This window comes from Alternaria dauci, chromosome 1 (assembly GCF_042100115.1).
Source record: "Alternaria dauci strain A2016 chromosome 1, whole genome shotgun sequence".
In the NCBI taxonomy this organism is placed as follows: domain Eukaryota; kingdom Fungi; phylum Ascomycota; class Dothideomycetes; order Pleosporales; family Pleosporaceae; genus Alternaria; species Alternaria dauci.
The window spans coordinates 6,316,412-6,342,036 of NC_091272.1; the positions used below are offsets into that span (position 1 = coordinate 6,316,412).

The window sequence follows — 25,625 nt, forward strand, 5'->3', positions numbered from 1 at the left end:
CGCGCGCTTGCTGCTGCTGCTGCTGCTGCGTGAATGTGAAGGGACGCGAGGTGAAGTCTCGATCCTGGACTGCAGGTGACTTGCGAAACTGTCGGGGGCGTTTGGGACGTAGCTTGATGATGGGCGGCGATCGCTCGATTTCCTGCCTGACAAACTTCTATGGGGGCGATGTAAACCTCGCAGGCCGTCTGTTTGGCGTTCGTGGGATTGTGGGGCAACTGTATGCGGTCGAGCTGGGGTGATCTCTGCTGCGTCCATCAAAGACCGCAAGGACGGCTGGTGAACGAGGCGATGAGGCACGGGAGTCCTAGAGGGAGTAGCAGACCTGTCATCTGCGATGATTGTCGGAGTCTGTTGCTGGCTCTCTTCGGATACCGGAGGGACTTTTGAGAGCGGAGTGGCAGTTGCGTCACGTAATGCCTTCAGGGAGACAGCCGACATACGTTTGGACAAATCGCGAGCAGACTTTCGTCGCTCCTCGGTCAAGTCGAGAAACTTCTTTGACCGTTCTGAAGGTTTGAACGAGTTGATTGATTCGCTGCTCAGCTTGACTGACGGCGAATCCTCTACCTGGCTGTAGTAATCCGAATCGAAGTGAGAAGTAGTAGGTCGCTCCTCATCCACACTGTAGACACTAAGCGGGTACTGTCCGGGAGCGTTTATGAGTGTGCTGGCAGGAGAATGGCTTTCCATGGCGATGACGCGCTCTTTGAGCGTCTTGAATTCCTTGTCCAGCAAGGCCTTCTCCTCTTCCATCTTGATGATGCACTCTGCAGCCTCTGCAAGAGCAGTCTCGTGTTCTGTAAAGTGCTCGGCACTCTCGCTTGCTATAGCGGTGAGCTCCACGTTGTTCCTCCGCTGTTCCTCGTTGTCTTCTCGTAGGCTGGAGATTTCCTTACTCATCTTATCGAGTTTGAGCTTGAGTTGTTTGTTCTCCGCACGCAACTCATAGTTTTCGTCCTCGAGTGGCTCAAGTCGCTCGACATGTTCCTTTGCCACCGTGAGTTTATGCTGTAGTTCCCTGTTGTCCTTCTTCAGCAGCTCTACCCGCATGTTGGAAGTCATCAATGTCTCCTTCAGTTTCTGGATTTCATTGGTGAGTTCTCGGTTCGTCTTGGAGCGCGGCGGGCCAAGATCGGTGGGTGAGCGTCGTCGGATGGGTGAAACGGGTGTCGTTTGCTCCTCGGTGAGGGCAAACTCGTCAAAAACATCGGGTGAGGTTTTGGATGTGTATATCTCCAAGGGCATCGACTTGAGTGGCGGTGGCGGCTTGATCTCCAGAGGTGTAGGAGTGGGTGTGTTCTGTGCCCTCCGCGCTTCTAGCGCATGTCGCAGAAACTCTGATTTTGGCGCAACAGAGTAAGTACTCGATCGCGATAGCGTGGGTCTATTTTGGTCTGGCGTCGATGGCCTATGGGCAGTTCCCCGCAAGGAACTAGGTGATGACGACATGCTTGACATTATGGTATAAGGTTCTGGATAAGAATGAGGCCCGGCAGAACTACGCGTGAGGTTCGTTCCTTTTAGAGAGCCAGTTGGCGACAGTGTGATTGCGTATCGCAAGTCGTGTGCGTGAACAATGAGCGCTCCGTGCACTAGTGTGAGAGTTGTGTCGGAAGTAAGGCAAGTACCCGTGTGCGGATCGTTGAGAAGGTTTGCGACGGCGGTGGCGCAATATTACAGGGCGTATGCGAGAGTTGTCGATGGTGAAGAGAGTTGGGTGACGTCGCGTGCGAAGATGGGTGGATAGTCGCTCGAGAGCGGGTCGTTCTTGGGGTCCATTCGCGCTACAGCAAGGACAGTGCTATCGTCAGAATCGCTGCGTGATCTGTCGCGTCCTGGGTTGTCGTGGTAAAAGGAGATGGGCGGTGAAAGTGGTAAATTTCGCGTTGCGGGTGGCGGTGAATCGCGTCAATCGTGACTTCACAGCGGGCAGGAAATCCGGGTGGCGAAGGTCACAAAGTGGTAGTGTGGAAGCAACTGTAGCGACGAAGAGCAGAGTTGAAGATGCCAGATGTCTAGGGGAGGGCGAGGAGCCGTCGCGTCGGGCAGCAATTAGAGATGGATGGTTGAGAGAGGGCCAGAAGGGAACGCTTGACTCGAACAGGACAAGCGAGAAGGGGCACCACGGGAGCCCTAGACCCGCACGACCCAGCACTGCGGTTTGCAGGTGCAGTCAAGGCTTCTCATTTGCTGATTTCTGAGAAAGAGTGGGGGCGCCCTAGGAAGCCCCTGGCAGAAAAGAGTACGGTTCCCGGGATTGCTGCAGGAGCCCTCATGTCGTCACAAGAAACATCACGAACGAGACCGTCGGAATGCGGGGGGGCATGGCGACGATTGCCTTGAGATGCGCTCTCCGTGGTGCCCTTTTGGTCCAACAGGAACCAGATGATATAATGCGAACGCGCCTACGAACCCGAACCCAACGCCATGTGGCGCGTTCCCAGACTATTTCGACTATGCTCAGTAGCGCTGCCTTCGCCGCAGGACAGTCCTGTCGCGCGTCGCTCGTCGCCGAGGTGATTGATCATGTGGCACGAGACCGTGTCCAAGCCTCCTAGCACCTTTTAGTTTTCTCAACCTCTTCAACGCATTCAACTTGGTTGACGTAGTGTTTGCGATAAGAAGTTTTGCACAGAACTGGTCCTGCAACTCGGCCTTGTCCTTGGTGCGCCGACGTCGTGCCTACTTTAGCTGTCAAGCTCAGACCTCACCCTCCGCTACGCCCAAACATTCGGGCTCCCCTCCGACAAGACATGGCCGGCATCACGTCGGCGCCAGTGCTGTCAGTTCGGCTGTTCTTTTGTTAGTCCCAAGGCTGAACGTTTCGCATCGTGGCAAGTACATGGAGGGGTGTGTCTTGGTCGCGCCATGGAACCACGTCTGCCTGCCTGCCTGTGCATGTGTGGGGCGCAAGAAAGAATTATGGTGCCTATCGTCAGATATTAAGAGAATGCAGTGATGCCGACGCCTGCATGTGGGGTGCCGTGAATGCCTCTGCGGGTCTTGCAAATCACTCCATGTCAACAGCGAGTCCAGACCGTCGCAGCCGATCCTCCCACTCAATCCGAAGTTTTTCCATCTCCTCCCAGCACCGCCTCCCCATCTCCGTGAAGCGCTCTTGGCTCTCCTTGGTCAGGTCTGTCGCATACGGATCCCTTGCCTTCCTCTTGTATTCGCCAATCTTGCCTCCCCAGCCCCATCCCGTTATCTCTGTGCGGTCCACACGTTCTCGGCCCCAGACATCGGTCGCGCTTCCCCACTTGCCCACGCCTTCCTGTGCCTCCATCTTGTCCAGCGTGCTTTGACTAGCAAGTGCCAGCCAGACCATTGCCGTCGCGCCCTTTTCAACATCAATCGTATGCCAGTTGCTGCCAAGCAATCGTCCAATGTAGAAGGCCATGACCATGCACCATTGGAGGATGAGTGGGAGCGGTACGATCGAGGTAGCGCAGATGCCAGGATGAGAAACGTAGAGCCGTGGCTTCGTGGTCTTTTCTGAGTCTTGGACGTGTTGGAGATAGTCGTCAACACGCTCTGTTGTTGAAGGCAGCGTAGAGGTAATGGCCAGGATATCCGTCAGCCTCTTTGTGCCCTCGTATGGCATCTCGGACAGAAAGCCTTGTATGTCTTGCACATCGAAGACATGGTCGTATGCCTCCAAGCTGCTGACCCAAATCATCCTCCCCCGTGTCATCTCGCTCTTGGGGTGTCTCGCCAACAAGGGCGCAAGGTAGTGACCCAGGAGGTAATGGCCAAAGACATTGGCACAGAAGACCTCGCCTAAAGGAGGCTCTTCTTCCGTCTTCTTGTCTGTGGGTATTTGCGGATTCTTCACAGTCCATCCTTTGCCAGAGATTTTGAATGTAGGCCAAGTAATGGCCGTTCTCCATTTGGTGAGGATGGACCATACGGCCGCGGGCCAATTGATGCCCGTCCATCCACCAATGCCCGCATTGCAGATGACTGCATCGAGCTTTGGTGTTGTTTCCCGGAGCTTCTTGCTCAACTTCTGTACCGAGACCAGACTGAGAAGATCTAGTCTCTCCTGACGGAAAGACACGCGGTTCTGCAGCACCTGTGCAATGCCCGGTAGTTTTTGCTCATGGCTGCGGATGACCTTGGCAAGGTGCTGTTGTAGCTTCTCGATTGTCGCGTCGCCTTTGCGCTGGTCGCGTGTGGTGATGATGAGGACAAGGGATTCGTTCTGGGGGCGAGTTTGCAGAAATTCGTCAATCAGGCGCGTTCCGATACCGAGCCCGAGGCCACTGTAGGCGCGTCAGTCGAGCACTCCGCACAAGCGGACAATGCGATACACGAACCTGTTGGCACCCGTGACGACGACATAGAAGGCATTGTCGGGTGTGGGTGAGTCTTCACGGTGAGGCATCGTCGCTGATGTGAGAAAGGACTCGCCTATGCTCGCCCTTACCTGTTCCTGAGATCATATCGGGAAGGGGCGCGCTTGGACCAATCACGACACGCACGACTTTCTAGCACCATTTCTGGTTGGACAGCCTATGCATATCTATTTCGCTTGTTTGTCTCAACATGCTCTTCCATCTTGCTCAACTACAGACTCAGCAGCACAACCTCCGAGGACAAGTTTGCTCCTCGTCCTGGAGCGCCACGACGAGACTACCACACCGCACCATTGAAACCCAATATGCTACTAAGTCTGTTTGGACACGCGTAAGACGGACCTGACGTTCCGAACTCACTCACTCTTTTTAGTATCCAAATCCGCCTGATCAGCAGTAGTTCCAATAGTTCGCCGGTTAATGTCGACTCGACGTCTGCCATGGGAGTTCGGCAATCAAGATTCGCACAGTGCGAGCGCGTCATACATGGACCTCGTTGCGAGCCACGATGATCATGGTGCGCAGATAGTGCTGACTCAGGAGGCTTGCGTCTTCAGAATCTAAACTTTGCAGTGGGGGGCGAGTCCTGTGTGCGTAGTTGGCTTTCCCGGGTCACGATCTCGACATATACCTTGTTGCACTCTCGCGATCGATGCCCATGTATTCCAGGATGGACCGTGTAGCAATCAAGAGATCCACAGCATGGTCCTGCGAATGTGTACAAAGCCCCACTGATCATGTGTCTCTGAAGCTCGGCCAAGACGCGTCGTATGTCACTGCGTGCGTAAACTTCTCGTGTCGTCAGCTCGACGCCTATCAAGCTTCAAATCAACAGATCCGCAAGGATCTTCTACAATGGCTGCAAATCCAGACGCCGGCTGGCAAATCCTGTCGGAATGTCGCGGATATGGGATAGGGCATACTGCAGAGGCTTCTCCTCATGCACCCCAACCTTGCGTCAGCCCTACCGCAAGCTTCGCCGTTCTTGATTACTGTCGCCATCGGTCAAAGTGCCGAGAGGTGGCGGAGACGTGATCGTCCGCCTCACAGCACGGCAGTCTTTCGTACATATCCCTACGGCCAAACCCATAAGTCGGCCGTGACGGGGCTCTCCCTGGTGGCAGGGATGGAGCTGTGGGGTACGTTTGCGGTAAGACCAGGCGATTGACATCGTCAGCTACATCTTCACACATCATAGAGTCGTGATTCTCGTGGCAGCCCAACGCGGTGAGACTTACAATGTTCGATCCGGCCTCGTAGCAAACTCATATCATGCTCAAATGACAAATCGTACCATGCTGACACGTTGTTGAGCTATTGAATTTAGCGGACATGAGGTTGTACGGTACTCAATCGACCTCATACGATACCAGCAGTATGGAGAAGCGGAGGTTAAAGCATGTCACCCCGAAGACGGCCCGCGGTTGCAATCCATTCGTAAGCAAGCATGTTTTTCAGACTCGGTTTGCGTCGGGACTCCCCGTTGTAGCAGCAGAAAGCCATGGATCTGATTAGCAAAAAAGGGATTTGTGAACAGCATGCCACAGTTGCAATCTAGGCCCCAATATACTTTGCGTTTGTTGTAAATGGCCACCTGTCTCCACGCCATGGACATGGTAACCGATGCTAAAGCTCCGAAGCGATCCACGACTAGCTCTGCTTCGTTATGCATGTCATACCTGTAGCCTTTTACCTGCGTCTCAGATCGTGCTAGGAAAAGGCCAGACTTTGTGCCGTACCGTGTCCGTAGTGGGGCGGAGAAGGCTCCGCTGGTTCCATGGCGGACAATCACCTCAACGCCTTTTCGCGGCTGTACCACAAGTCGGTGTGAAGACTCCGAGCCGGCCGAGGGCTGGGCAGGACATGTGTGTTCACCCACACCAAGACGTTTGCGGCATGTCCCGTTCGAGGAGTTCCGATGGAGAACAAGGTTTGTAAAGGCGGTATGTCACTCAGCTGCTGATGTTCCGCCGGTCCAAGCCACTCCATGTACCCCAACTTACATACACACATGCGTATACATGGGATCCTGACTGGGCTCTCGAGGTTTGAAGTCGTGTCGTGTTGGGTTCTTGGAAACATGCAGCAGCGGCTCGTCAAACATCGGGCCAAGTGTGGCAGACGTTTATATAAGACACAGTCGGCCCGTTGAACCTGGGACTTGCAGCAACACAAAAAAGCAAAGCAGCTGACTTCACGCTGTTTATTGTATCATTGCTGGTGACAGCCCGGGCCGTGCCGGATAGGCAACCAATTGCGGATCCTCAGGGCTCAGGCACCAGTCATGAAACATGATCCTCCTCGACTGCGTGTCACCTGTCAGGCTCGATGTGACAGTCGCAAGCCTCATTTCGCATTCCGCGTTACAATAAATCTCGATACGAGGTAGGGATCGGAAGTGCCGGCGCGAGCTGCAAGTGCCGGCATATGGTAAACACCCACCTAGGTAGTCCCTCCGATTCGCCGTGTGGCTAAGAGCTTCGCTCCGGCGCTTCCTGTAGTGGACGAAGGAGAAAAAAGCCGCAATGCAGATATCAGAAGCAAAAGATACCATGATGTTGTAACCAGAGGGCAGGTGTCGTATGGTGCGATCACCAAACCTAATTAAATGTCCCATTCGTTCCGTATAACGTGCTGATCGCATTATGATTAGCCCATGCATGGTAAACACCAGGGAGTGGCCTCCAACGACATTACCGCACGTTGACGACACACCTAGTGTCTTCATGGAGATGTGATTTTGGGCCACTGACTGCGCCCTCTTGAGGTGCGTACCACTTCTGACGGGGGTGAGACGGCAGCATATCATAACATGACCGCGCACACATGCGGAAATCGTACCATTCCAAGCTTTGTGGCACAAACATAGAATGTTAGTTCAGACCGTTATATCCACTCGGGCTCACTTCTGCGCCAACTCACGACATCTGGGTGTCCGGAAATTTACCCACGCGAATCGCTACGAGTCACACAGTAGGTACCGTGCCCTGGTAGACCCACCTGGCGTCATTGCATCACGACCGGGTGAGTACTTGTGCGCCAGCAGCAGCCATTATCCCAAAATTGTCACGGAACCCAACTTCAAGCCTACTGGCCCTGAATCCATGCCAACTCTGAATTAGGTTTCTGGTGAATGCGGGGCGGCGGGAGGCAGGGCTTGCAACACCGGATTCGCCCGTGCCGTTTTGAAGTGAAGGGAAACTTGGAGATTTCGTGAATGAAGCCACACAGTTGGATTTCAGGGGTGGCGATGCATTCGCAGTCGTGGGTACTCAACCAACTTGCCTCGTGACGAGGTATGGTCATGTCATTGATATGTTGGTTTCTAGTTTCAAGTTGTGTTGGGCGACCGGAGCGGGATTAGTAACCGTAGCCGCTGGATATCACAATGGCAAGTAGGATCGTAGTGGACTGATGGGGGGGACTTTTTTGCTGTGCCTCATTTGCTTCGCGGCCGCTAATGTAGCACTCTTACTAGGTTGTGAGGACGTGAGGACGTTTATGGCGGGCGGGATGGTGGGGAAGTCGGCTGTGAGTACGAGTCGTGCCGCTGCATATCAACGGCTTAGGTACCTAGGTACTATGCAACTTCACACGGCTCATAGTGCACTGCTTCAGTAAGCCGAGGCAGGTATACTGGTACGCAGCTAAATTACTTGGTACTTCATTATCTGATTTTCGTTGCACACTGCAGCCTCACGAATGATTCAAGGGTGACAGCATCATGATACGCCCTGTGCTTACCTGCTCCTGCCCCATCATACGGTTGGATTGTGAGTCAGTAGCGTAGATCCTCATCGTCCCGTGCAGCCTCCAGACAATTGTGATTCGCTTCCAGAAGATTACCAGAGTGGACCGTAGGCGACTCTCTCCTGACTCACTGTACCCGATTCTGCTAATGGTGGTACGCATCCTCTTTTGCTTCTGGTAGAGGCAACAAGGGCCCCACCATCGAGTCGAAATCCGCATACCACGTGGATGTGGAGTGCCACATCTTCTTTGTCGATGAAACGGATGTGGCGTCATCCACACAAACTCCCCACATTTGCGAAGCATGTAATTGTCCGCGTCCGGTGATCTTGACTCTCCAACTTCCCTCTATGGAACTGTTGATGCAACGGGGTGTCAATGTCGCCGGCTTGGTTCGTGTTGTTCGTCTCAAAGACCCTGGTTGATGTGATAACGCATCGACCCAATCTTCTGGCGGTAATGAATCATTAGTGGATGTTGCCGACTCTTGACACCAGCGCAGCGTCGAGGTCCAGTAAGGAGGATCACAACTCTAGTCGCCAGTAGCAATAGCGACATCCATTGGGCCATGCATAGGCGAAGTGACGCGTAAAAATCGCGTCACTATGCAATGTAGCGCGCGAACCATATATCAAGTCAGCTTGTAAGATGTGATCGCGTATATGCAGCCTGGTCGTGCTTTTGGCCAGCTAAAATTCGTGATTGGCTAGACTGCATAATTAACAGAGGGCTCTAATGGTTTTACCAGTCGCCTTATTGCGTTCCAAAGACCTGGTAAGCCATACCAATATAGTAACATGCATAAGTCCGACATAGCTGCATTAAGCGACTTGGTGCTACGGCGCGAGCAGCATGTATTCAGGAACGAAAAGGGGACTTTCAGCCAATCGGTATCTTGACACCGGTCCCAGTCTACCGCGCGATAGGCACTCTGAACTGCGGGAAGCGAACACGGTTCCGACCAAGCATCAGAAACAGGCACTGTTCAGATGGGTGCTTGAGAGTCTCTGAAGCTACGATACTGAGACAGTTGGAAGAAGTCGGCTCCATAGGGCCGATGCACTGCGATTGCCTGGATTTCAAGGAAACTTGCTCAAAGGAACGTAAAGGGGGTAAAGTGAACGTGGGATCATTTGGACGTATCTTCCGCATTTTGTTCATGTTCCACGTAAGTGGCGGTGTATTTAGTGGCCGATTGCGTGCTTCGGAGTTGTGGCCGTCGGGTGAGATCTGGGGCGTCGCCCACGATTTGGTTTGACTAATGCAACCATAATATCGACCAAACCTTGATTAGAAACTGAACCCTTTTTTTTGTTTACGGCGAAGTGCGTTGGGGCTATCGTATTGCTGGGAATGCTATCAGGAGCGAGGTGCAGCTTCCGCCATTGTAGTTAACAGCCTGTGCCGGACCTTGATGACTACAATCTCGGTTAAGAGTCAAAGTTGACGAAGCTGTATTTGGAAGAGTGTTGGAAAGTGACTTTTTTCGAAATTGACAGTGATGATGTACATTGGCCTATCCAACAAAGTACGAGAAAGTACGAAAACGATTTAAATGGGTATTGTGCAGCTGTCCGCCGTGTACGCCGTGCTATATTGCAACCATGATTGTAAGGGATGATGACGAGAGCATGAGTCGTGTCATCGTCTGCAGTCGCCTTGGATGTGTTAGAATAGATCTCGTGATATATGCTGTGAGGTGGAGTTACGAACCGCAGTTCTCATTAAGTCTGTATTCTCTGGACCAAGAGTCAGTTTAGGAATATGGCAGATTGGGATGAGCACTTACACGGCCGTAACATTGGCCGGACACCTTACATGCGTTTGTTGATACTTGGTGCACCAGGCTTTGACGACATAGCGGACGTGAGTGCACTTATATTGCACTTGTGTGTAGTCGCACATTGTGACGGGAAGGAAAAGCTGCGAGGAGTAGTGGGCGAATGCAGAGTACCAAATCCAAAAGGGATGTGCAAAAGTAAGAATGGATGGCAAGCAAGTGATTCTGTTGGTACGTTTGTGAAGTCTCCAGATTAGCATGCAGCTGCGCGACGGTCCGTTGTGTTATAATGAGCCAGACGGAGCAGCAGACAGACAGACGTCAGTGCGATCAGGTACCCGTAGGAGCTATGCAAAGCTAGCCCATGTCGATAGAACCTGGTTTGTCAGTCGACATGCATCATGGTAGTGGCCGTGAATATTCAACGTACCCGAGAGCCCGAGAGCGGTCGAGCCTTTTAGCACACCATAGACGTGGGTGGAGACCTTCATGTTTGAAGTGCTCTCGCTTCCAAGAACCTTGAGGGCCAAAGGTGGCAGCCCAACCCAGGTGCCGAGAGGGACTACAGGGTCCTCTGGCCGTATTTGAAGATAATGAATGCAAGCGTGAAGAATCTCGGTCTTGCTCTCAGGGTAGAACAGCCAGCGGGCTGACGACGGCAGTCTCTGAGTGGTCCAAGCCGTTTAGCATTTAGGTCTGCGCCAATCTGCCTTGTCCGTTAGTGCGCACTAAGGTGAAAGTTATCAGACGCGCACAGATCAAGTTTGATCTGCGACTACGGTTCCACGTTAAGGTGGCTCGTGGGGTGTGCAGCCGTTGGAAAATCCTTGACCGTGGCAGACACTAAGCTTCGGAGGCCAGGGCCACCCTTCCTTCGCATCCTGCAGGTCGCGAGTGTGGTCGAGTGTATACCAGGTGGCAATTAATGCCATCGTTTACACACTGCTAGAGCAAGGCCTCTGCTGCATCGTGGCGCCTGTTTCACCCTGGGTCTGCCTTTCTCGGCAACACTTGACCGGAGCTTTCACCGATGTGTGTCCTATATGCTTACTATCCCGCTTCCCCGGTCCCAGTTCATATCGCGAGAGCATCCGGACGTCGAGTGTTGCGCAATCATTATATGCCGTCCCGTGTACGGTGAGCGCGGCTGCGCGACATGTTCCCACCGTTAGTGGCTGCTGGCGGGGTCTTGGGCGCTGGCCTCACTTTCTGGCTTTGCGAGCATAACGTGCGAAGTATATTGCCAGCAGGTCAGCTTCGGGATAGCGTTTGAGTTATGGGGCGGTGATGTGGTGTTGTGAGCGTCTGCGATGTCTCCGGCTTCCGCGTCGTCCGCATGGCCCGCCATGAGCTTGACACTTCTACTTGCCCCAACACTGACCCTCGAGTTCGCAACTCTTTCCCCACATGCTACTCTACACCCACGCCTGCTATATGTGAACGACACAGTCTGTACCCTCTTACGGCACAACTATAGCGCTCCATACAATACCTAAACAGGTTACCCGCATTGACGGCCCATGTCGAGGTTGCTGTGCCGTGGCTGCACTGGAGAACAGCGGCCGATGCGATTTGTACGGGATTTCTGAGAAATGTGTGCATATGCATACACGTCGACCAGGCATTTGGTAGTATGCATCCGCGGCAAGATTGTCCAGACCGTGCTTCCCGGGTGACGCAACATTGGGTGGCTGCAAAGTGCACATCGGCTCGAACATCGCACGGGAAGCCACACCCATGAGGGACGTGGATACTGATCGGTAAAGAACCGACCTACCGAGACTGGAAGTGTACGGACCTATAAATGAGATGGGCTTCTGCCGCTTCTTAGGGGTGAGACCAATGCAGGATGCTTTTTCCATACGTCGACCAAAGATGCAGACACCTGCAGAACGTACCAGGATCACGTCCTCTGGAGCGAGCGTGCCTTGTATACAACCCTCCACTGATCGCATAAGGCCACCGGCCGGCGTTCGCTTCAGACGCGAGCTTCTGAGAAGCCGATTCGACCCATCCATGCAAGGAATTTCGTTACGATAAGCCATGACTGCATACACATGCATTATGCATCTCTCATTCTGGGATTCTGCAGTGGATCAAGAAGGTCCCCGTACCATCTAGGTATGGTATAGCTCCGTGCACGCCATTTGTGGGCCAGAATATATTGGATGCCACAGTCGCCGCGTTGATGCAACATCAAACAGGAAGCGGAACCAGCAGCCACAGTACCTGCGTTCAGGAAATCCTACTACACCATTGGCTTATAAAAGGCGCTCTCCACACCTACCACTTTGTTGAGAATGTTGAGAATATCACCTGAGTGTTATTGGCTCCTGCCCTCAGAATCCTACGTGTCATGTAGGTAATCGACTATTCGTTGGCCAAACATCACGAGGCATTCAGGCTGAACATAAGACATGGATGTCAACATTTAATGCCACTAGAATGGCGAATCGGCTGATCAAAGAAGACAGACACCTCGAACCGTCGCCTCCTCGTGTTACTCTTCCGGCCGTGATACCAGAAGCAGTAGTGTGGCTATAGCACCAGGTTCCATATGTTCTATAGGCTGGCAACCTCTCCACAACCTGGTTCGGTATGATGATGGATTTCGGGCGGTGCTGGGCGGAACACTTGCCCGCCACCAGATTCCCACGCGACGGAATGCGTTCGTTTGAACAAGTTCATTACTCTTCGTACGAGGATGCAAAGCAAAGCATCGTGCCGACTGCGGATATATAAACCTCCATAATACGCGTAGATCATGAGAACTCTCCGTTGGCTTCTCCAGCATCTAACCAACCACGACACATCTCGACTGCCTAAACAAAGGATCAAAGTCAGCACATGCCATTCTTGCACTTGGTTCGTGGAAGATACTCACCCTTCCCCACTTCTTGAACATCTTCTCGCCCACCTCCTTGTCGACGTTTGGCTTGAAGATCATGCGATCTTTCTGGTTAATCTCTTTTAGTTCGTCAAACTCTTTCCATACGTCGACAGCAAAGCCGGCTGCAATGGCTGCACCCAGAGCTGTGGTTTCGCGCATGGCGGGACGGTCGACGGGAATGCCGATGATGTTTGCCTGGGTCTATTTCACGTGGTTAGCTCAGACCAAATTCGTGGACGTATCCATGTAAGTTTACGTACCTGCATGCACAAGTTTGAGTTACTCATGCCGCCATCGACTGCAAGCATGTTCAGCTTGTGGCCACTGTCCAGCTCCATGGCGTCCAAAATTGCCCTGGTCTGGAAGCAGGTCGCTTCCAAGGTTGCACGAGCGATATGTCCCCGCTCAGTGAATTGCGTGATGCCGAAGATGGTGCCCTTCGCGTCGTCGATCCAATAGGGAGCGAAAAGTCCACTGAAGGCTGTTACGAAGACACATCCACCGTTATCCTCCACAGACGCGGCCAGATCACTGATCTTGTGTGAGTGTGTGATGAAGCCCATGTTGTTCATGAGGAACTTGACACCACTACCTGCGACCGCAATACTGCCTTCGAGTGCATATACGGGTTTCCGCTTTCCACCAAAGTCGTATGCGACGGTGGCCAGAAGCCCGTGTGAAGAAATGACGGGCTTTTCGCCCACGTTGTAAAGCAGGAAACAACCAGTACCGTACGTGTTCTTCGCAGATCCGGGCGTAAAGCCTTGTTGACCGACCAAAGCTGACGACTGATCACCCAAGCACCCTGCAATTCGTACGCCTTCCAATATGCCGGTGCGCAAGAATCCGAATGCGTCTGGCGATGAAGACGGCACAATCTTGGGCAACTTGACTTTGTTTTTGTCGATTCCAAAGAAATTGAGGAGCTTGTCATCGTACTGAACGGTGTGCCTGTAGTTGCATTAGCCGATCTTGTTGCCTAATTTGAAGCAAGCGTAGGATGACATACAGGTTCATGAACATTGTTCTGGATGCATTGGTAGTATCCGTCACGTGGATGTTGGCTTCCTTTCCACCATTCAGGTTGTATAATATCCATGTGTCGATGGTTCCGAAAGATAATCGCCCCTCGTCGTAGGCCTTGCGAACGTCTTCGTTGTGGTCAAGCAGCCACCGAAGCTTGACCGACGATGGGTAGGTCGATAGGGGAAGTCCACACATGTGGAGCAACTCATCAGCGCCTTCGCGATCCTTCAACTCACGGACCAATCCCTTGGTTCTGGTATCTGGCCTAGATCCACAAAGTCAGCCGCAATCCACTTGAGTCTCGCGCATTTATTTTACTTACCAAGCGATCGCATTATACAATGGCTCACCGGTGTTGGAATCCCAAACGACTGTTGTTTCACGCTGGTTGGTGATACCAACAGCCTTGATGTCCTCGATTTCGTGGCCATTGTCAAGGAAAATGTTCGTCGCCCTGTCAATACACTCTTCTACCGAGTTAATGATCTCTTTCGGGTCGTGTTCATGCCATCTGCGCTAATTAACTCATGTCAAGCCACAAGATATCGGCAGTACTGACCCTGACTGAGGATACTTCTGGGAGAACTCGATCTGATGTTGCGCTACGGGCTCACCGAGACCGTCGAAGATGATGAATCGAGTACTTGTAGTTCCTTGGTCTATAGATCCAATGAAGAACTGCCTCAATCTCCCTTCGTCCAAATGCGCCTGTGACTCTTCTGCAATCTCCTCTTTGGGAACTGGCTGCGGCTCAGTGCCGTGCGCGGAAACTTCTTGTGTCGCCATGCTGAAAGATGTGCTGTTTGGCTTCCACGGGTGTACGCGACCCGCTGTATTTATACGGAAGATGTCTTCCGTCCGCGGTCGGAATCGTGGATATGTGCGACGGGTGCAGCTATTGGTCGCGAAGTGGTGCGCTCTGAAATTCGATACCAAGAATGGCACTCGGTATTGCGAAGGTACGGAAAAATTTCTAACCAAGCCGATCAGGTCTGACAATTGACCAACTTCTTTGCGGTGTACGCGTTGAAGAATGTCTGAACTGCGACGAGTTGAGTGCGGGTGTGCGGTGCCGCAGCAAAGCGCAGTTGCCGGTGATGCAGTTCCGAAGGTGTGCTACCAAAGTGCTCTCGCGACAAAGAACACCGAGTTTGGGGGGTTGTATAAGCTTAGGAATTGAAATCGAGGTGGTAGAAGGAGAATCGCAACAGGAACATCGTAGAAGGACCAAGGCTTCGGTGTTTAATCGGCAACGGAACCCGGGCGCGTGCCTTTCCAATGCGGTGTCTGCGGTATGACGCTCGAAGAGGGGTGTTTTGCCTTTAAAGCGGGGGAGGGGAATAGCTCCACGGCCAACAACACGACAGCAAAGATGCCCAGCCTTGTCACATGGAGCCTCAAATCTTTCAGCCTCCTCCGGGGCTCGAGGCACAAGCCGTTGATCGGTCTTCACACCGTCGATCAGGCCAAATGCTAGCAAAACTAGACTCCTTGCCCGGCAAAGCATCCGCGCGCATGTCAGTGTGACTTCACATAGAGCGGGTCGCGCGTCCAACAGATCCACATAAGAAGACGCCGTCGGGGTTTCTCCAGTGGGACTCCAAGGGGTTGTGGGACACCCGCATCGAATCCACCCAGAGCCTCAAGAAGCTGCCAGCGGCATCACAACATGGCGCTCCGTGCTCGCGTTTGTTGACAATATAGCTGTCGGCTTGCCCCAGACTGAACGACATATTCACCGGCCATTGACCATCGAATGTGCCAAGCTGTCGACGACTTTCCCTGGTGCTGACGAGCTGACACGATGTCAGTACAGGTCATTTAACTCTGGCAATGACTCGTTGTTATACTGTGGCACAGAGCGATTACCACCTGCGCGGATCGATGAATAGCATGGAGCCATGGATGGCATTCAGTGCGACGACCGCGCAAAATCCGATGTCAAGCATGAAACCAGCATGTCAATGGACGATCATGGTGCAGCATCTGCGGAGGACCACGGGTGTTCTGGACTTTGAGAAGGTTTGATTAGAGAAGCTTCGAGACACAGCATTTTGCATCTCGGAGGTGCGGACATCGGAAATGACCATGCGAAATGTGTGATGTGATGTGTCGGACGTGGGATGGTTACCGATATGGAGTTAGGCATCCGCGCCAAGTGGAACAGAGTGGATAGGCCTCGTAATGTCGGAAAGTCAAACTAATGCTGGGGATCGCGCCGGCACGTGATGTCTGCACGGGGAAGGTTCATAGGGCCCCACAACACCTGACCCAATCCATCCTCCAGACATGTCCATGCAGTTGCTGCCAAAAGAACTACGCCTTCAGATATGGGCGTTAGCGTACTACAACGAGCCGCCTCGCCTGGTAGCACTGGAGACGAAACTCCACGACGAAGATCATGACGAGACGCACTTTTGCCCACGGTACTCGCCTAGTCCTGCGCCGGTGATGGTAAACATGTGTCATGAGTCTCGCGAAGAGGCTCGGTACCAGGCTGTCAAAGCAAATCACGTTCTGGAGGTACCGTGGAGTAATTCAGACCCTGGTAGTGGCGAATTCTACTTCCGCATCGATACCGATATCCTCTTGCTACAGCTAGAAGGGAAGCGCGTGAAACATTACGACGACTCGCCCGAAGTAGGATTACTGGCTCACTTTAGCCATGCAACGGGCTGCGACCCCCAAGAGTTGCAAAAAGTTGCTGTTACAAAAGTTATACTGAACGGATTCAGAGACGGCAGCCTGTCAAACGTCTTACGCGACTTTCCCAAGATATCGTACATGGTCATGATGCTCACGGACGAGATACTGGAGGACGATGTGGAGAAGGAGTTGTTTGTTCGCGCTGCTTCGAGGATCGTCCGTATGTACAAACTCGACCTCATGAACCAAGCTACTAGTCAAGGGAAGACGTTCAAGCCACGTCCATTCAACGTAGACTTTGCGAGGCTTCACCATGGTCGGTTGGATATAGTACCAAAAGACGTTTGGTGTGACTGGAGCGATGGTGGCGATGGATGGGCAACGCTCGATAATTCCGAACCATTCTGGTAGCTTACCCGTGGCAGCACATAGCAGTAAGAACCTGTGCGCATACCAGCTCCTAAAGCCTACCTTGTCCAAACATCAAAAGCCTCAAACGTATCCTAAATCTCAACACTACACTTCAATCTTAGCCCCCGCCCCAATCTCCCTAATCCTCCCCTCCAACCTCGGCGCAATAGCCTTCGTCCAGTTGACCTGGAACTCGCCATCACCCAGCTCATCGCACAGCTTCGGATTGCCCTTGAGCCCAGCAACGCGCCACCACTTCCTCATCACCTTCCTGATCATCTCCGTCTGCTTATCCGTAAACTGTATCGGCACACGGCTATCATACATTGGTCCATCGTCTTCGTCTTCATCGACATCTGGGTCTTCCGAGTCGGTCGTGTCGCTGGGGCTGTTGTCACGTTTGTTCGAATCGCCTAGGACTCTGCTCACGCCTTGGTCTACGGGAGGAAGGTTGTTGCCACGCGACTGCGTGGGGGATGTAGGAGATGGGTCGTGGAAAGCGTGGCCGTGGTTCTTTTGCAGATTTGTTTGGATGAATGTGAATTTCGTGTTCATGGATTTGCCCCAGCGTTTCCATTTACCGAGCACTTTGAGAGACATGAAATATTGGCGGAGGATGGTAGAGATGAGGACGCCGTTCTCTTCCGAGACGATCTCTTTGGCGACTCCGCCTTCTTCTTCGATGAGGAGGGATGTGTAGCCATCTGGATGTAGTTGGTTAGTGGTTACATCTCAGTGCACTGGAGGTGACGTACCCTTTCCACGGCCCATGTACCCTCTCGTAGCGAGTATGTACTCTCGCTCCTCATCCACGGGCTCTTCTCCAATCTTCACATTGGATACTCGCGAATGTGGTGGCTTTGAATAGTCCGCATCAAAGGTAATATTCGATACTTGGGGAAATCTTCCTTCCAGTGCCGGGTAGTTGCTGACGCCGTTCTCCAAAGCTTCTCGTATCGCCTTGCCAGTGACTTTCAGTACCACGACGGGGTCTTCGAACGGGAAGCAATTGACAAGATCCCTGAGCTTCAACAAGCCAGGAGGGTAGATTTGGTCGCCGCGTATCGTTCCGGCAGCCATGATACAGCACTCGGCTGAGTAGTAGTACCTCATGAGATCGCAGACAAAATTGCCAATGTTCGACTCCTTTGTTCGCACGGTTGTGAACCGGGCGTCGAGGGGTGCGGCGGTATATCCGATGGGTTTGTCCAATCGCTTTCTGATCTCCCGTGTCTGTTCTTCTACCAGTGCCATCGCCTGAGGATCCTGAGGTATGCTGCTGACAACGTCTCGCCGTATGATCCTGAAATCCCATCCCTTGCCCTCTGGCTTCCGCCATGCCTCAACGTGAGACAGTTGTTTGAAGTCTGTGCCTGATCGCAGTACTTGTGTGCCGTTGATCAGGTTGTACGAGTAGTAGTGATCGTGTCCACCCAAGATTATATCAATCAGTCCACCTCCAACTTGCTTCGCCAGCTTGTTGTCGTTTGGCTCTCGCTGATGCGACACGCAAACAATAATCTCTGCGCCCTGCTCCTTCAGACCCGGGATGAGTTCCTTTGCAGTCTCCGAAGCGCTCTTGTATATGATGTCCGGCGGTAGCGCGTTGATTGTGTCCAGCCACTCTCGTTCTGCGAGTCCGATGACGCCGATTTTGATGCCGTTGGACGCTGTAAGCATGACTGTCTTCTTTGCGTTTCCGAGGGGGACACCGTCGCCGAGGGCTGGGTCGTGGACGTTTGCGAGGAGCCATGGGAACTTGCATTTGGCTGTGAGGTAGCGATATTGCTTGACGCCAAAGTCGAGGTCGTGGTTCTAGGCAGGCGTTAGTTGGGATCAGCCTTGGTGAGTTGTCATGTACGTACTCCTACGCAAGACACGTCTGTGCCAATGTTGTTTAGTACAGGAACCATGTGACTTCCTGGTAGTACTTGTCAGTCTCCTTGCATAAGTTGTGGCGATCCGGCTTACTGACCCTTTGTAATACTACTTTCAATGCTCGGGTTGAAGGCATCGCCCGAGAAGAAAGTCAGAAGCTTAGGTTGGTCCTTGAACCTCTCGTCGTCCCTATAGTAGTTGACGAGAGTTTGGAATCTCGCATAGCCGCCCACAGGCTCTCTTGAGCCAGCTTCAACGTGGTAGACATCATTGTAGTGTAAGAAACGGAGGTCTGGCGGGGCATTAGGCGCGCCACCTTCTGGCTCGCATATGAGCAGCTCTTCGGCTGAGGGGTGGTCTGTGGGTGCCATGATGATTCTAGAGTCTATGTGATACGCGTACCGACCTGGGAGAAAATCGTCGTTGGAATAAGGTGCTCAAGGCGCTCACGGCGCTCGTGTCGCGTGTTCGAGCGGTGAGTATGCTGCGCATCATCACTCGCTGTTAGCGTTTCAGGGTCCAGCAGTACCTGACCAATGACGACGACGCCCACTCAAAGCCAAAGGGATCTGCAAGGGGCATGTCTGAGGCTGACGGCTATCGTACCGCTGCCGAGTGGCATGTCTGAGGACCGCGACAACCATGGAAGCTCGCGATAGCCATGTGACGCAGCATTACCAAACTTCAGCCTAGCCAGTACCGACATCTCTTTCTGAGTATTTATCGCGGCTCTCCAGCGCATCAGCGGATACGGGCTGGGCGAAGAGGACGTATCTGTGCGGACCCATGATGGAGGAAGGATTTTGGGGATGGAATTTGGGCGTATGGATTGGAGAGAAACTAGAGGCTGTTCAATCGAGCTTAGTTCGCTATAAATATATTACAGGAAAACATTCAAATGCCTGCGAATACTTCGCTACTGATATACGTGCTCTGCTACACAGAGCCAGCGCAAGTCCATATACAGTGACGTTGACAGAAAAGAAAAAGAATGTGCTTCTCGATGCCATTTGCCAGACGATGCAAAACGCCAGTGTCCTCTAGAGCGGATATCACTAGATGTCGTAATTGTAAAAAGAGGCGCGCCATGTAACCAATCCCAGTAGAAACGCCGCGAAAGCTACACAAAGGATCCAAAGAAAATTGCAGACCGCGGCTGGAAAGCTACTCACTAGAGAGCATTCCAGCCATCCCAGAGATTTAACCTAGCCTTGCCCTTACCCTTGGGGCCTTGCCTAGACCCAGCCGCCGCTGGACCCGTCCCAGAACGCCTTGAACTCCTTCCTAATTCCTATTGTCTACTACTGCCTGGACGGCCCCCCTTCGCCTTGGTCTTGGTGTACGTCTCCTTGCAATCGTCACTGCAGAACCATTTCGTTCTGCCAGTAGGCGGCTTGTCGAGGTGCACACAGCCAAGGTGGAACCACTCGCGGGGGCAGTCATCGTTGTCGCAGGCAATCATGTTCCCGTAGGAAACTTCGTTACAATAGCAGTATCGCGGCTCGTCGCCGTCTTCTTCCGATTCGACTTCGGGCTCAGCTTCCGCGTCGGCCTCTTGGTATTCTTGCTCTTGTGCGATGGAGCTGGCAGCAGAGGATGGAGGGTTCGATTTTACATTCGTCGTGGGCTTCAGGGCTGGAGAAGCAGTGGCGGTGGTCGACTGCGTGTTCTTCTTGTTGCCGCGTTTCGGCCCAGCGCCTGTCGTGCTGTTGTTCTCCGATGAGGTGTTGGAATTTGAGTTCCCGTTGTTCACATTGCGGCTGCTGCGACTTCGCGCCATGGGTATCTCCGCAAACGCACCGACGACGGGTGTCGCATTCTTGGAGTTCCGGCCGGATCTTGCGGTGGCAGGTGCGGGCGCAGGAGCATCAATCTCCATGCTCTCTGGCTCCGGCTGTCCCAAGTCTTCCAGCTTCATGTTCGCAGTATCAAAGGGCGGCGGGACCTCTGTACTCTCCTTTGGAGTGGACGCGCCCTTTGCCGAAGTATTGTCTTGCACAGTCGCAGCAGCCTGTTCCAGCTCTGCGATGGCATTGCTGCTAGCGGCCTGTTGCACAGAATGCGAGGACGAGGGGCGACCTGCGGCTGTAGCCTCTTGGTCCTTGATTGACGCCACCGAGTTGGCTGTGGAGTTTTTCCGCGCACGGGCAGACAGTGTTCGTTCCGATGCGCCGGCAATTGCTTTGTTGATGGGGAAGTTGGCGGCAAGGGGCGACGAGGCCATAGGGGGCGAGTACGTCGGAAGCGGGTTCTTGCGTTGCGCAGCCACGGGAGCGGCACGAGGTTTGCGTTTGGCTGCGGCGTTCTCTGGGACTGGCGTGCCCCGCGGGCTTGAACCACCCCGTACTCCGTTGCTAGTTGTTTTCAGAGCACTGCTCAGAGTTCGCTCCATGGGCGGTGCCGCCGGTGCCGCTGCGGAGAGGGCCTTTTCAGTCTTCTTCCGCTTGCCATGAGGACCTGTGCCGTTGCTTGATATGCCCAACCCCAGGTTCCTGTTGTCTGGCGCCGCCGTCTCTGCAGGCACGGTCTTCTTCTTCTGCGGTCTTTTGGCTGGTCTGTCGTCAAAGTCGGAATCGACCTGGTGGTGTCGACTGCGCTTGTTCGCCTGCATGGCCTCGCGTCTCGCCTCGCTCTTGGCCGCAATTGAGTCGACGTCATGGACATGTTGAGCGGCCGCGGCCAGGTTGTTCGCCGCAGCTACCTCGCGCCTCTGCCGCTCGTGCGACGGCGCGCCCTTTTTCTTCTCCTCCTTGTCCGCATATGCCCAGTGTGTAAGGCTGCCGTATCGCGCCTCGTCGCTAATCTCGCCGTCGAGCTGGGCGAAGGAGTGGTGCATGCGCGTGAGGCCCTTGTCCTTGGTGGCTTTGGCGCCCTGGAGCACTACGAGCTTCTCGTCGAGCGTGGGAATCATATTTGCGATAATCATGCGCAGGCGGTAGAAGAGCTGGCGCTTCTGCATCGCCCAGCGTTCTTCGGGCGACAGGCTGTCGGGATTGAGCTGGCAATTGTGAGTCTCGTGTGCTGCCATGCGCTTCGGGGAGCTTACGCTGGCGTTGGCCTCGGACGCTACGGAGGCGTGTTCCGTGGCAGCCAGCTGGGCCTTTGTGGTGACGGGCTGGCGGGCGATGTCGTCGAGCAGCTCCTTGAGCATCTGCTCCGGGTCGTGGAGTTTGGCCTCGACCTCCTTGAACATGGAAAAGTGCTTGATGATCTCCTTTGGGAAGGCATCGACGGCGCCGCTAAAGTGTGTGAGGGCGGGCAGGAAGCCGGGCGCGCTGTTGGAGGCTTCGGGCGTCTGCTCCATGCCGCTCGCGGCGAGGCGGCCGGCAAAGGTGCGCGCATAGTAGTTGGTGGGCCGGACAGTAGCCCGCCCCTGCCTCGTCGAGGTTCTCGTGCCTGTGGTTGGGGGCATGGTGGCTGAGAGAGGGAGAGAGAGAGAGATAGGGCCCTTTGCTCGGTGGGTAGCAAGGCGAGGAAAGTGGCCGCGGGTGCGCTCAGCCCAGGATCGAGTGATGAGAAACAAGATGCGTGGTAGGAATGACGTGTGAGGGCATCTCAAGCGATAAACCGGGGTTTGCTGGCGTTTCCAGCGATTTGCGTCTGGGGTTTGGTGACGAGGCGCAGAACAGGAGCTCCTCACTGCCGCAAGACGCTACAGGCGCGAAAGACGCTAAACACTGTTGACGACGGAATGCGCACGTGTTTTGGTTTTCCGGTTATCGGCGGTAGCTTGCCCGATACATGACATAAGCCACCCACCCACCTCGCCTCACGTGTCCCCCATCTTCCACCACATTATTCGTCTCCTTGCCCAACTCCCACGCTTGCAACTAACTTTCTTTCATCGTCATTGTCTTCTGCGCGCCGGCCGTGTTGGACTTGCAGGGCCCATGTATATATATCCGACATAGTACGCTAACTCTTAACGAGAAATCCCTCTGTAGACATCCGTCCCATGTCGGTCCAGACTGCACAAGTCGTTCTGCGAGTCACTGTGTATACTTACGATGTTTTGGATCCAATTCGGCTTTCGAGAGTTCAGCGGAAGCCCGGCGAGTGACGTTGTAAGTCTTCAGCCCCATTAGCGTCTTAGGCCATGAGCTACGATTCGTGCCCCATTACCTTAAAGGTACAAGTCTCGAGAACGATGGGAAATCCAGTGTCTTTGAGATTATAATTAGGAGAGTAGGCACCAATCGCACAACATACCATAGCCGCTCGGCGTGATGCGCCTATAAGGTCCTGGTAATCCTGCGTGGCGTAGTGGTCTGCTTCGGTCCGGGGGCTAGCAATGGGGAGAGAGTTGCCATTTGGAGCCTCATACTCATACGGTATGCCGACACGTATATCAAAGCAGATCACTCTGGATTGGTTGGTGCGTGAAAACATTTGCTCAATAGTCCACCATACGAGCACCGCGCGGCTTCCTGCGAGGTATCGTACTTGTCGATTCCTAATCAGCTAGTACACTTACCGAAAACCAACTTCTTATAGTACCGCATGGAGGTTCGGTTGCGTCTATCCTTTCAGAGGTAGGTCTATTCACAGGCAAGAGGAATGCGAACTGTTGGTACCAACGTGCTGATCATCGACACTGAACTTGTGGAGGTACACCACCGCGGCTATGTCGCTTGACAATCAGTGCGTGGGGCTATACGCTCACATGAATCATGTCGTTTGTGTCGATTACATTTGATTTCCTGTGTCACAACTCGACACTGGGTTTCTAGCTTTCAGTGCGTATTTACATCAGTCCATTCGCTCCACTCCACTTCATCCCTTCCATCACTTCAACCACCCCTACTTCACGTCCTTCATAAAAGTTTCTCCCTCGTATTCAGGCCCCGTCAATACTACGAGAGCATTCCGCGGGCCTTTTCTGCGCTCAACCCAGTTTCCGCTGTGGCACAACCAAGACTCACCTCGTCCCTCGAGCTGTCTGTTGCCGCGGTTGTTTCATCAGCTCTCCGACCATTCCATCGTTAATCTACAAATGTTGGCCTACATACGTCTTCACGGCGGGAGTGTGACACGCGGCTCGAGGATGGCGTTGGTCAAGTGTAAGCAAACGACTGTCTTGGCAGGGCATCTATTGTGGAGCTTATAGGCTCGCCGTTGGCTCAAACTACTAGGAAAATGGCCGTTCAGTGGAGCTCGAGCGTTCTCGGGCCGCAGTAGGTTGCATTGTGTGACGGTAATGTGAATCACGGATGATGGCCATTCGTAGTCCAGGGTGACTGGGAGATCCATCAGGTGGCAGTGACCAAACAACAGTGAATCTGTCTTCCAGGCTCACCTTCACTTTCGTCGGCCTATCGCACGTGGACCGCCGCCGCACCATGTATAAGATCTTTCGCTCACCTCTCTCGAGACTTTCTTCTCCATAACCTAACTATTGTGGGATTCAGTACAGCCAACCTCGTTTCAACCGGTATTCTCTTCTGTTCGTATAACATACTTACCCACGGACTTACTCAATATGTCTATCGACTCCAAGACCAATATTGACGACGCCTCAGGCGCTTCCCCCACGACTGAGGTCACTCAAGCCGACAAGATCCGCAATACGATGGCGTTAGATTTCGTTACAGGTCCCACCGATGCCCCTGACAACACCTCCAAGCTTGCAGTCGCGTCGCCTTCTACCCCGCCTTCAAAGTCAACAGAGCAAGAGACTTCGTCGCCTATCATGGACACTCCCGACACCGCCGTGACTACAGCTGTAAGTATTAATCATTTCTTTCCTTCTCATTCTCTCAAACGATGGAGGGTCATTACGTCACCATGGAAGCAGCAAATTGACCACTGTTTGTCCTATAGAAGGACGAGCCTGATGCCTCTGGTGACGAAAACATGGATGACGACGATGACGTACCCGACGAGCAGCGCGAGTTCATCTGCATGAACGACGAGCACACTCGCTGCATGACCGGCCAATACACCAAAGACCTGTGAGTAGTCTGTCTTTACGAACGGTATGAAATATACGCTCATTCACATCTAGGTCTCGCAAAGTCATCTCCGACCACTTCGGCCGCAACAAAGCGTGCACTCGCGACATCACCGACTGGCCCCTCTTCTGCCGGAAGCACTACCAGCGCGCGACCTACAACAAGAAGAAGTGGCAGATCCGCAAGGTCCAGCTCATTCTCCGCCAGTTCGATGTCATTGAGAAGGACTTCCCAGGTACCACATACGACGTCGCCTTCAAGAAGTCCGAGGAAGCCCGCCTCAACGCATACTCCCGTCAAGTCGCTGCATCCAGGGGTTCTCTGGCTGCCGCGAAGAGCGTTCAGCCCAAGGAGGGCAAGCACTTCGAGGCGCCCATCGACGTCCTCCGTGAGCTGGACCAGTACGTTGGCGCTGACAGGAGCCACGATCAGGTCCAGAAGATCGTCGACATCATTCTCCAGATGCTTGAGGATAAGGAGACCGACCAGGTGCCTTCGATTGAGTTTCTCCCCAAGCTCCCTGGTAAGGCTGCTGCTGTTACCCCCAAGAAGACCCCGGCCAAGACTCGCGCGCCAAAGTCTCCAGCAAAGTCACCCAAGTCGCCTTCTCGCACATCCAGCAAGGGTGCTGTCAAGAAGCTTCCACAGAAAGCTTAGATCAGGTCCTGTCGACACGTAGCCGGCACTGTGACCTATACTCTTGCGTATCGTCCCTTCGAACGGCGTGTAGTCTACAAAGGCGATAGATCTGGCATGACACTCTTCTCATGTTTTGCATTACAGGTAGATCTTGGGAGGCGTTTCTAGGGCATTTTCTCCATTTTTGTGTACAGTATCAACTAGGTAGTTAGTAATGAAACTCGGACGTCGTCTACGTCGCACATGCAAGCATACCTAGCCGTACCTGCATATGCATCCGCGGCACGAAACGC

General features: G+C 53.5%; 7 protein-coding genes across 7 annotated transcripts; 2 read left to right on the forward strand and 5 right to left on the reverse strand.

Annotated features, from left to right (window-relative positions):
* Positions 1-257: 257 nt before the first annotated feature.
* ACET3X_001960 (uncharacterized protein) lies at positions 258-1,248 on the reverse strand (the record flags this gene model as incomplete). Its single annotated transcript, XM_069447309.1, has 2 exons — positions 258-307; positions 444-1,248. 2 exons carry the CDS (start codon positions 1,246-1,248, stop codon positions 258-260), a joined length of 855 nt encoding a protein of 284 aa, XP_069312202.1.
* Positions 1,249-2,332: 1,084 nt separating this feature from the next.
* Positions 2,333-4,390, reverse strand: ACET3X_001961 (uncharacterized protein; the record flags this gene model as incomplete). The annotated part of the gene is made up of 2 exons (XM_069447310.1): positions 2,333-4,268; positions 4,323-4,390. The coding sequence occupies 2 exons, from the start codon at positions 4,388-4,390 to the stop codon at positions 3,014-3,016; spliced, it is 1,323 nt and encodes a 440-aa protein (XP_069312203.1). The 3' UTR covers positions 2,333-3,013.
* Positions 4,391-12,320: 7,930 nt separating this feature from the next.
* On the reverse strand, positions 12,321-15,079 carry ACET3X_001962 (uncharacterized protein). Its single transcript, XM_069447311.1, has 6 exons — positions 14,367-15,079; positions 14,130-14,318; positions 13,791-14,072; positions 13,042-13,732; positions 12,776-12,982; positions 12,321-12,713 (listed from the first exon to the last, which is right to left on the reverse strand). Exons 1-6 carry the CDS (start codon positions 14,591-14,593, stop codon positions 12,654-12,656), a joined length of 1,656 nt encoding a protein of 551 aa, XP_069312204.1. The 5' UTR covers positions 14,594-15,079; the 3' UTR covers positions 12,321-12,653.
* Positions 15,080-16,096: 1,017 nt separating this feature from the next.
* Positions 16,097-16,864, forward strand: ACET3X_001963 (uncharacterized protein; the record flags this gene model as incomplete). The annotated part of the gene is made up of 1 exon (XM_069447312.1): positions 16,097-16,864. The coding sequence occupies one exon, from the start codon at positions 16,097-16,099 to the stop codon at positions 16,862-16,864; it is 768 nt and encodes a 255-aa protein (XP_069312205.1).
* A 105-nt stretch (positions 16,865-16,969) lies between these two features.
* Positions 16,970-19,113, reverse strand: ACET3X_001964 (uncharacterized protein; the record flags this gene model as incomplete). Its single annotated transcript, XM_069447313.1, has 4 exons — positions 16,970-17,568; positions 17,620-18,679; positions 18,730-18,785; positions 18,840-19,113. 4 exons carry the CDS (start codon positions 19,111-19,113, stop codon positions 16,970-16,972), a joined length of 1,989 nt encoding a protein of 662 aa, XP_069312206.1.
* Positions 19,114-19,587: 474 nt separating this feature from the next.
* ACET3X_001965 (uncharacterized protein) lies at positions 19,588-22,366 on the reverse strand. Its single transcript, XM_069447314.1, has 2 exons — positions 21,789-22,366; positions 19,588-21,740 (listed from the first exon to the last, which is right to left on the reverse strand). The coding sequence occupies exons 1-2, from the start codon at positions 22,152-22,154 to the stop codon at positions 20,034-20,036; spliced, it is 2,073 nt and encodes a 690-aa protein (XP_069312207.1). The 5' UTR covers positions 22,155-22,366; the 3' UTR covers positions 19,588-20,033.
* Positions 22,367-24,221: 1,855 nt separating this feature from the next.
* ACET3X_001966 (uncharacterized protein) lies at positions 24,222-25,350 on the forward strand (the record flags this gene model as incomplete). The annotated part of the gene is made up of 3 exons (XM_069447316.1): positions 24,222-24,464; positions 24,566-24,693; positions 24,747-25,350. 3 exons carry the CDS (start codon positions 24,222-24,224, stop codon positions 25,348-25,350), a joined length of 975 nt encoding a protein of 324 aa, XP_069312208.1.
* Between the last annotated feature and the right edge of the window lie 275 nt (positions 25,351-25,625).